At 42.0% G+C, this 11462-nt stretch overlaps 1 protein-coding gene across 1 annotated transcript in view; it reads left to right on the top strand.

The window, feature by feature from the left end:
• The first annotated feature begins 991 nt into the window (after window positions 1-991).
• The window catches only part of LOC142348468 (uncharacterized), a 106053-nt gene continuing 95582 nt past the window's right edge, over window positions 992-11462 (top strand). The window contains exon 1 of the mRNA XM_075399843.1: window positions 992-1118. Coding sequence (XP_075255958.1) covers window positions 1070-1118 — 49 coding nt within the window. The 5' untranslated portion in view covers window positions 992-1069. The remainder of the gene's footprint in view (window positions 1119-11462) is intronic.

The raw sequence follows: 11462 nt of genomic DNA, 5'->3' as shown, positions 1-11462 counted from the left end.
AAGTTTTTTTTCACCGCATTCTGCTGGAAGCGGTAAAAATTTTTTCACCGCATTCTGCTGGTAGCGCTGAAAATTTATTTCACCACATTTTGCTTGTAGCGTTGAAAAATTTTCTTTCGCCGCTTAAATTGTTGAAAGTTATGATGAATTGCTGATGGCATATTGTTGACCTCATTGATTTCAATATTTTCGCTAGTTTGCTAACTTTTATGCTAGATTACTTCAGCAATTTCTTTTAGCCATACTTGAGACGGAATCGCCGCCTTTACCATCTTTATTTGCCCCTCAGCTGGTGCCATCATGAACTGCATTAGGAACCCTTCAATTAAAAACATGCTCAAAATTGACGACGTTGGCAAAAATAGCCTTTACGCAAGTCTAGATCAATCGTTACCAAACTCGTCGAATGCAATATCCGATTTCGTAATTTAGACGAAGAAAGCAATGGCACAAAAGAAGCCGTATTTAGAAAATAAGTTTTCATCTGGTAAGCAATAGTATAGCCCTAACACACATTATGAAGACCGATGTTGTCCCTCCGCAGGAAGAGGTTTATGACAATTAATTTTAATCACAACTTTTATACAAACAACAAATACATGATTTTTTCTGTTAACATAACCCTCGGCATCAATACCTGGACTTTTTAAATATACATCTAAGTCAAATCTTTATCTAATGGATTGTCTGTCATTTGGAAAAACAACGAAAATTATCAACCCTGGTTGATGCAATTCCGATGCTAACCAGGTTTAGTTGTGTGACCCAAGATCATTTGGTTCACACACCGGTGGCGTAGTGCGACGCAAAATTACATGGTCTGATAAACGCTTGAGTTGCGCTTGGTCTGAACAATGGTCGCACTACGGTCTGAACAGAGGGCAAAGTCTGGGAACAGATGGTTTGTAAAAGCACGCAAGGAAAAACAATGGGTGGTTTTTTTGCGATAAGTCAGCACAAAACATTGTTTAAATTGTAGTTTCTAAGGCTGCAAATGTTTGCTCTTAAAAACTGATTTATGCATCTGGTTAATTTTGAAGTGGAATATTATATCGGAAAATAATCAGCCATGAAATTACTCACATACTATATTTTAGTTTTTTCGTTGTCTGTAGTTGGTGAGTAATCATTTAAATGCCTCTTGACAGCTTTTCATTTTGATGCACACTATATGTGACGTCAAATTGCCCCACGTCAGATCCTCAATTTCTACCTTATTTCTATCAACGGGTCAGCGTTAACCCATTGAAACGCTGCGTTTCAGCGGTTGTCTAATTCCCGCCACTAAGGATCGTTATATGTTGATTGTAATAAAACACCAAAGACGACGACTATGGTAATTATTTTGAAACTGTTTAGTGTTTTTTTTGAAAAAAAAGCTATGCTTGAATTTTACTAAAAAGCTATAATGTTTTTCAGAAGTTTTTGGAATGTTGAAACATCGCTTGACAATTGCGCTAGGGACCAATAGCCAGTGACTAGTGAACTCAACTTCATATCCAATTGCAGAATTTTTCGAGGATCAATAACTTAATTTTTTTTCAACATTTTGCGTACAATTGTCTTACCCTTTTTAAGATACATTAACCGTTTTTCTGTTCCAATTGTGTGTGTCTCTAATGTTGCATAAGGTTAATATGGTTTTAGAAAATTTTAGTAAAATATGATGTCTGATGATAGTCTCTTTTAGCCTCGAAACTTTGAGTAGGAATATTGTTTTTGTTTAAACACTAATTGATAGCATGTTCATGGCCGAAAAGATAAATGACTGAAAAATGGCGTGTTGAAGAATTCAGTTCGAAATCATCATTAACAATATAAAATACGTCACGTTTTATATAATATACGTCACGTTTTATGTACATTCGGGAAAGATTTAAAATTTTTTATTTCAAGGATGATTTCGAATTAAACTGTTTATCAATCATGAATAAATGACAACTTAACATACGCATTTTTGGTCTAAGTAGCTGTAAATAGGTCAAAGCCGTCTACCTATAGGTTTCAATTCAATCCAACGATTATAATAAGCAAAAATCATTAAGTCAACGTATTATATAATGCCACGTATTTGTATTGGTGATAGCAACAAGTGGTTTTAGACGGCAAGGTTCTTTTGATGCTCTTTTACCGGTTTTTTGTCTGATCTTATTGACGTCAAAATCGGTTCATAATCGGTCAACAATCGTCTAGAGAACCTAAAAATATTAAGTCGGAAACCGCCTTATTCGATACATATCATGGTAGTATTTACTTAAAATTAGGTTATACGAAATTTTTCGGAACTTTTTGTGTATATTAGACCCAATTCTAGTCTTATTTAGAACAATTTCTGTGTGCGTTTTATTCATTTAAATACTCGATTCTGATTGGATAATAATCTCTCGCTTTACTCAGTAACATACTCCGGCCCAGAAGAAGACGTTGGGAGAATCGGCACTAATTTTACAAGCGGGTGGACGAGCGATCCTGTGGACGCGCGCAATACGGCGGTGCGTGCGACGCTGTCGCAACCGTAACGAAGTTCATTGAACCGAGCAGTAGGGTAGTAACATCTTGGGTTGGACTCTTCAACTACCCAGAACAAGCCCCCGGTCTTTAGGTGTTGCTCGGCAGGCGTCTGCCACTTGGAACATCGGTTCAGCGCCGGTACGTACTCGTTGATCCAGCGAGACCAAATAGCGTTAGCGTAAGACTGTGCGCGGGCATAGCGCTTACGGTGATCAAACTCATCTACGTCGATGATGGAAGGAAGACTGCTTGCTTGGTTACCGAAGAGAAAATGATTAGGTGTTAATGCGCCTAGGTCGGACAGGTCGGCGCTTACGGGCGTTAACGGACGTGAATTAAGTCTCTGAGGCGACGTGGTCCGAGGGTTGTGTGAAGTACGCGCTCAAAACTACGTACTAGCTTCTCCGAGATGCCACCTTGGTGTGGCGCACTGGGCGGTTTGAAACACCACTTAATGCCTTTGTGGGCAGGTTCAGTGGCAATATTGATTGTGTTCCACTTTTCGCGTAGCTCTTTTTCCGCACCATCGAAGTTGGTACCGTTATCAGACCAAATAATGGCCGGTATCGGTATACCTCGACAAGAGACAAACCGCTCCACTCTCATTACACACGAACTGGCGTCCATGAACGGAAAGATTTCAACATGAACGGCACTATTAGTTAATCATGTGAAGAGGAAACCCCACCAATTCTCGGTAGTCCTACGTACAGTAACGTAAAATGGGTCGAAGTAGTCGAACCCAGTGTTCGTGAAGGGAGGAGACTGGTATGCGAGTCTTTCTACTGGGAGGTCAGCCATGATCAGTTGAACAGTGTCAGCGCGGAACATTCTGCAAGTAACACAGTTTGATTTAATCGAACGCAGAGAGGATCGTAACTTAAGGATGGTATAACGCTCCTGTATTTTAGCCCGCATATAGTGAACGCCATGATGGTGATTTTTTACGTGGGTATTCCGTAGAAAGAGTTTTACAAATATATGGCATGCGTCAAGAACGATAGGATGTTTTGCATCAAAATCAACTTCGATGAAATGTTTGGTCTGTTTGATGCGGCCAGCCAATCGGGTTAGACCATTTGGTCTGACGAAGGGAGAAAACGGAACAACACGGCTACCCCGCTTTATGGATTTGCTTTCGAGGAGATCATTTCTCTCTGCATTAAATGATTCCCTTTGCACAAGGTACTAGAGATGACGCTCGGCTTCGTCAAGCTCCGTGGGGTCTATGATGCTACCATCGGCATAACGGTAACATTCGTGAGAAGGTAACAGGTGGAGTGCGTACGCTGTTGTCCGTAGCAACTTTTGATAAGAAATGCACTTATCGAGGGGAATTAGTTGCGAGGTTGGTTCCTTAGTTGACTTAGTTACGGATGCGGCCAATGATGTATTGGTTTCACCATTTTCCTTAGTTACTATACCAAGTTCAATGTTTTAACTACTTCGCTGCTTGGACTGAACGGGAATTCCTTGGTTCTTAAGAAATCTGGACCCCTCACCCGGATACTTGATTGCAAAACCTCAGCGGACATACCAAGAGTACCCGCAGCTGCCGGATTATCGCTTGAGGCAACGTGGTTCCATTCGTCAACGCTAGTGTGTTCTAAAATCTCGTATACACGGTTTGCAATAAATATTGGTTCGTGCTTGTGGAGTTAAGTCACAGCAAGACATTATGTGCTATCGGTCCACATAAAAACTTTGTTAACATGCACAGTAAGGGCTCGACAGATGTCCTGTTTCAACCGAGCGGCCAGTAGGGCAGCTTGCAGCTCTAGCTTTGGAATTGTCATCACCTTCATAGGTGCTACGCGAGCTTTGCCCTGGACAAATGCAAGCTCTGTTTTTGGCCCACTAGAAGTGTTTACTTGAGCTCGGAGAAATGCAACAGCGCTGAGAACCTCTTGAGAGCTATCGCCAAACATGTGTAATTCCAGATGTTCAAAGTTTCCCGAAAAGTAGCTCCTTGGTATAGCAATTTTGACAAGCCTGGTTATTTCTATACTCCATTCGACGAACCTTTCAACAGTGTCTTTTGGTAATTCTTTGTCCCAGCGCTACCCGCTGACACGCGAGATGTCCTTTGGTAACAATTGGGCACCAACACTAAATGGTGCCACTAGGCCGGTGGGACCAAATACTTTAGACACTAGGCTCAATGCCAAGCGTTGTGTTGAGGACGTAGTTACTGTACTGGAGGCACCCCGACTTGCAACTAGAGTACCATTGTTGTGATCCCATTTCAAACCAAGCACATGCGAAGATTCCTCATTAGATGAGGCGATTACTTTTGCTTCGGTGGACTGAGTGACCCATCAATTTGATCAGCCAGATTTGGTACATTGCTTACAAACTTAGTAAACTTGAACCCAGCTAGATGGAGAAGATGCACGAACTCCTTCGATCTTTTGAGAGCCCTCTCAGGTGACTCCACCGAATCCAAGTAATCGTCCGTGTAAAAGTTTTCAAGGACGGCATTGGTTGCTTCTGGGTACTGACCTATGTTGTGTCGGGACGTGCGCTACAATGCATAGTTAGCGCATGTGGGCGAATCTTTAGCCCCAAATATATGGGGCGTGTATTGATACAATACAACAATTGTTGTGTGATCCTCCCGCCACAAAAAACGCAGTGACGGCTGGTCACCGTCATGGACAACAACTGGGAGGAACATACCCTCGATATCTGCGGACACGGCAAATTGATGTTGACGGAACCTAAATAGCAAATGGATTAGGTTTTGGAGCAGGTCGGGGCCAGTGAGCAAAGATTTATTCAAAGAAGTACCGTGGAACTTTGCTGCACCTTTTAGTACCCTACGCACGTTCCCCGGTTTGTTCGGGTTGATTACTGGATGAAATTGTAGGTACCGTTCTTTATCCGACCACTGGTCGACCATGTGAGCATCAGGGATTTGAACTAGGTATCTTTTTCCAGCTCTTCACTGATGATCTTAGCGTAAATATCTCTCAATGTTGTATCTCTCGAGAGCCGCTTTGCGAGAGACTTGAGCTGTATCAGTGACGAAAAGTAGTTATTCGGGAGCTGGATGTAGTCATCAGCCCATAACATAACTACATCGTATCTTTGGCCGTTACGAAAGGTTGTCGTTTCCAGTATTCCCTGTGTGCGAGCATACGCTGCGGATCGTGGGTCAACCTGTTTGTACGATTCCATATCATTCCAAGACTTAACCTGAGAAAGCTAATTCATAATCCTGTTTGACATTGGCTTTGAAACACGTTGAGACTAAACTTGAACTTGACGGAAGTGGGCCGCTTAAAACCCAACCTATGGGAAAGCGAACAGCGAACGGAGAGTTCAATGTTTCCCTCACATAGGAACGTACAGTGAATGCTTGACCTTTATGAGGTGTCACAGTCAATTGAACCACTTTCTTGTCAATGAGTTCTTCCGTGTTCATACCCTTGACGGTCAGTTTCATTGCGGTACCCTGCAAACCGATCCTATATGCGATACTATCGGACACCCAAGAGTTACTGCAAGGGGTATCGCATAAAAACAACGCCGTAGTATTAGTACCAGACAAATTAGTCAGTTTCAATTCCGTGAGCTGAAGGATGCCTTTGACATCCGTCACAGAAGACAAAGTGGTTGTTTTGCTTGGTTGCTGTTGACCGGTAGGTGGCCTACTAGTACCTGAATTTGACTTCGAATTATTGATGTTATTGTTTGTTGAGGGTGTAGCTGGAAAGAACCTTTCAGCTCCGTGAAGTAAGGTGATATGGGAGCTGTTGCAACTATCTTTTCTACATTTACGGGACTTTTGCACTGCCTGAACATATTTTTACCACGCAAACAAGAGAAACAGAGCTTTGCCTCAACCACGGCATTGGCTCTCTGCGAGGGGGTCTTTTCTTTAAAGACACGGCATTCCCACAGTCGGTGGCCGCCTTTGCACACAATGCAACTAAAGATTGATGTTGACGGAGAACTCTGTTGCGGCTTAAGATTACTCTTGTGTTGCGTATTTGCAGCAAATGCCTTCGAAGCAACTTTTGTTCCTGTTACTGATTTGTTAGTATCCTCAGTCTTTGCTTTAGTTGCGGTATTCTTCATTAAATCGTGCACTTCGGCCTTCTCCTTTAACCAGTCATTGAAGTCCAGAAGAGTAGGTTTCACCCAATTCCTTTTGGCGGTGAAGAGTGACCATGGCTCCTTCATATTGGGTGGTAGCTTCAGTACGTTCTATTTACGTATTTCCGTTCTCAGATCCTCAGTGGGTTTTGGTGCATTGCATCGCAGTAAGCGAACTCAGTTATAGCTGTTTTAGCTTTACCTGTTACGAGGGACCTAATGTATGTCAATTTTCAATAGTCAGTTAAGGACTGAGAGTCAATTGCGCTTTTGAATTGACCAGACCATTCGTGCCACTGTAGGGAATCACCACTGTATTGGGACAATTTCCTTTCATCTAGCGGATCTTTCTTCTTGCTCGTTATGGCGTCTTCCGAAGCTTTAATGGGTTTTCCGTTTTCGGGTGCTGGCGCCGAAGCCGTGGGATGCTGTGGGCCACCCCAGCACAACGGTGCGGGTGCTGTATGACCGTACATAGGCGGAATAATTGGAGTGACAAAAGGTGGATCGATGTTAGTTGCCGTACTGAATGGGTTTATTTGGTTGCTACAGGTTGCTCTGTGCTTGCTATTAACATTTTGTGGTACAGTCCATTGTGAGACGGCATGGCTGCTGGCAGGGTTAGCGGTGCTTGAGGGAAGTGTTGGTTGAATGCTATTGAAAACGGCTGCATTATTTGTCACATCGTTTGCGTTTGGGGGAGTATTCTGAGGAAAACGCCAAAAATTTAAATCGGGGTTACGGTTGAGGGGAAGTTTTGGTGCGGTGGGACACGGCAATGGGTGGGCTGGACGGGAATAGAAGGGGGTTTTGCTGTGGTTTTTTTAGGTACCACGTGTGGGTTCAGAAATGGAGAGAAGTTACGCGGGAGGTGGGTATTAGGGAGTTGTGATGTGTTTGGAGTGTTACTTGAGGCGGATTCTGTTGTTGTGGAACATGAGCGAAGTAAAGGACCAGAGCTTTTTAGACAGAAGAACTGATTTACCTGTCACTTTGTGGAAAAATCAGGTACAAAAATGGAGTTTGTTGGTGCCAGTACAGGATTCAGTGGCCGGGGGCTGTGCATAAGTTGCAGAAGTGATGGAGGTGCGACATTTTGCACGGGGGTCTGACTTTGGTTCCCTGGATTCTCGACACCACTACTTGATTGACTATTTGCCTGGCCCACCCCTTGGTCATTGCCATATTGCTGCATTTGAGCATGGAAGTATTCTCCATACAACGCCTGCTGTTGAGCAATAGAAATGGCCACTCCTGGCACCGTGTACTGAGATAGCATTTAAAGATGGTTCAAAATACCTGCAGCATTACCTAAGTTTTCGGTCTGTACGACATCTATATTTTTCTGACCGTTAACATTGACAGCATTCAAGTCTGAAGGTATCTGCGCAGCTTGACTCATTGTCTGAACTGTGGTTTGCTGCTGTTCTAGATTATAATAATTGGCAGTGTCTTGAACGGGAGGTTGGGTGGTTGCTGAGCCAAGACGTGACGAGTTCGGTTCACTTGAAGCCGTCCTTGTATTACCGGCAGGAAACGAATTTACCCAATCCTCAACACGTTTCTTGCTGCTAATTGCTCCGCAATCTTTAAATAAGTTCAGTTCACTTGAGTGATGGCTAAATAACGAACAATTATTCATCAATTCCACCTCGTTTAATTTAGCTGCGGCAATGCGCTGGTGATGATCTTCCTCTAATTCCTGAATTGCCATCTGATCTAATTGCAATTGTATTTTAAGCTCCTTTTTACGCTTGACAATTTCGTGCTTCTGTTTAGCGACGCGCAATGCTGCTTGCTTTATTTTTCAGCCTCCTCGCGTTTCAGTTTTGCCATGAGAAAATCACGTTTACGCTGGCTAGACATGATTGCCGTTGTTAAGCGCGAACTTCTATTGGAAGGACCCTGAGGATTAATGCCTACGCATACGATGTCTCGGACTGTGACTGAGTCAATATAAACTAACTTCTTGCCGCTTTCAAAAATTGATCATCGTTCTTGGTTACATCATCCAACCATTGCTCAAGGAGGGGATAGCATTTCAAGATAGTTCAAATTACCTGCAACATTACCTGAGATAGCATTTCAATATGGTTCAAATTACCTGCAACATTACCTAAATTTTCGGTCTGTACGACATCTACATTACTCTGACCGTTAACATTGACTGGGTTCTCGGTCAGAACGAGCCCTATATTACTCTGATCGTTAACATTGACTGGGTTCTCGGTTTTACCGGCCAAGTCAAAGATTTCCTCGTTTTTCTGTACAAGCTCACAGAAAGTATCCTTCAACTTAGAAATCAATCGTTCAACTTTAATCCTCCTGTCTTGCTGATCTATGGCGTCAGTGATATCTTTGTTGATATTACGTTACTCAGACTCGAGATTGGATCTTGCACTAAAGAGCTTCTTCAGTTTCTCTTGTGATTCGAATCGATCTTAAAATGGCTGATTTCACAGTTTAAAGTGAATTCCAAACAATCACACTGTATAGTCAAGCCACCGAAGTGCAGTAAAGAAATTGCCGAGTAGCACAGTACCCGGCAAAAGTGAGTAACAAAAGCGAGAACGCCTGGCAGGCGTGTAAGCAACGCGAAACTGGATGGGGAAATCACTAGAGCGGAATTGCCCTGCAAACCACACAAGACAGAACGGGAAACGAAACGGACGGAATGGAAAAGGCGGGCGGATGACGGACGACTAAACGTACGGGACGGAAACACCGGGCGAATGACGCACGGTGAAACGGGAAAAGAAGCGGACGCGAAAGATACGTCGGGTAGACTGAGCGCGACGAAGCGGGAAACCGGGATAGAACGGCAGGAAACGAGCACACGGCAAGTTAGGAGGTGGGAAGACCTATGCTAGCAGACCGCAGCCACAAAATCAACCGAACAAACTAGCCGTAACTCCAGAACTAACTTAAGTCACACCCTAGCAATGAGGAGAGAAGCTACTCCAAGACAAACTACCACAAGTCATTATGGGGCTTCATAAACCAATCAGAGAAATATACGGCAACGAGGTGGTATACTGAAAGGTCGAAAAGGTCAAGAAATTTACTAGCCGTAACTCCAGAACAAACTTAAGTCACATCCCAGAAAAATCCAGACCCAAACAAACAATTAGCATACCCACAATATTGAACAAACTACAGCAGCAGTTAAATAAATTACAATATTATATTTGTAGACTATGTCAGTTGGAAAAATATCTGCAGAACAAACTTAAGTCACACCCCAGACGGCAACAGAATCAAACCAACCTATAATCATACGAACACTCAACAACATACAGCAGTGAAAAAAATTATTTACTACAATAGGGGAACCAGTAAACGAGTAAGTTGAAAAAGTCGAGATCCCAACTAATTTTGGGAGAGCTACTTATTGAAAAATAAACAGAACACGGAGATTTGAAAACTCAAAGGACGAAAAATACGCGGACGGTACGATATTGTATCGAGAGACGAGAAAAAAAACATAGCAATGCAATTTTTTTGTAGGCCGGAGGTTGTGAAATTTCTTCACACCTCTTCTGTTTTGAGTTTCAGTCAATTGTCGGACCTTCAAGTTGGGCTTACTGGGTTTTTTGACAAGTTTGTCAAAAAATTTAGGGTTTTGTTTAATTTTTTCTAATTTTGTTCAATTTTTCCGCAGATTCTTGATTACGGAACGGTTATCCAGTAAACTGGACGGTTTTAAGATTGAAAGTACGGTTTATAAATTTTTGATATTGATTTTTGTATGCTTTTTGAATTGCATCAAAATTGACCAAAAATTTTCAAAATTGAACAATTTAGCATACTGTTCTCTCAATTTTCTCTATATCAGAGGTTGTTTTTGATATACGAACCGACTATATCAATTTTTTCCAAATTTCCACAATTCGACCAAAAATGTTCAAAATCGATGTTTTTCTTCTCAAAAGTTTTATTTGTGGGGGTTAATGGAGACCGGTTACCAATGTATTCTCCAAAAACTATTTTTGGTTTTACTACCTCATGTGATATCGAAAAAAAATCAGTGGTTGGGTTTCTTGCAGTCTAAATATGGAAAATAATTTAACTGCAAAAAGTGTGGTCTAATGATTCTATCTTACAGTTTTGGAGTTGTGTCAGAAAAGTCTTTGCCTTTCAATTGTCTTCGGTGTGTTCGGTGTTTCCGTAGTGAACGAAAGCAAATTTGTGCGTTGAATCATCCAAGAACGGGTTTTGCTGGCATCTCATTTGACATCTCCAGATATGTCACCTATCACTAATTAGAATCAGTTCTGCGTGACTGAACTTTGCTTGATTTCTTGATTGCAAGCTTGAAAATTTCCACTTGAATTGCATCCCGGATTCAGCGAGTGATTCAAAACAAATCATGAGATCCATTGTTTTCTGAAAGACCAGTAGTTTGGCATTCTGCGAGCAGCAGAAGAGACGCAATTGTTTTGGTAGTGGGCGTCTTAGATAACGAACAAGTCTGAGAGAAACATGCTTGTCATAAATAGTCATCGTTTTAATCTACTCCGGTAGGTAGCCCATAACTTTGAGGTAATCAGATGATTTGTACGCTTCAACAGTTCAATCTATTACATTTGGTGGATCGCTGGCAAAACAAACAGAAAAGAATTAATCAAATAGGGCGGAACGTTGTTGAGATATCCAACTGTGAAGTCTTTTCAACAGCCTACAGAATGCATTTGCCTGCCGCGTCCAGTATTATTGGTATAACTAATTTGTATATTCTTCGCAACCAAAATGTAGCTGTAAATAGGTTAAAACAGTCTACCGATAAGGTTTCAATTCAATCCAACGATTATAATAAGCGAAGATCAATATAATACAATTTATGTACAACC

Source organism: Convolutriloba macropyga, chromosome 10, assembly GCF_964194025.1.
Source record: "Convolutriloba macropyga chromosome 10, txConMacr16.3, whole genome shotgun sequence".
NCBI classification, from domain to species: domain Eukaryota; kingdom Metazoa; phylum Xenacoelomorpha; order Acoela; family Convolutidae; genus Convolutriloba; species Convolutriloba macropyga.
The sequence above is the reverse complement of the archived record's forward strand: the minus strand, read 5'-3'. Positions and strand labels throughout refer to the sequence as shown.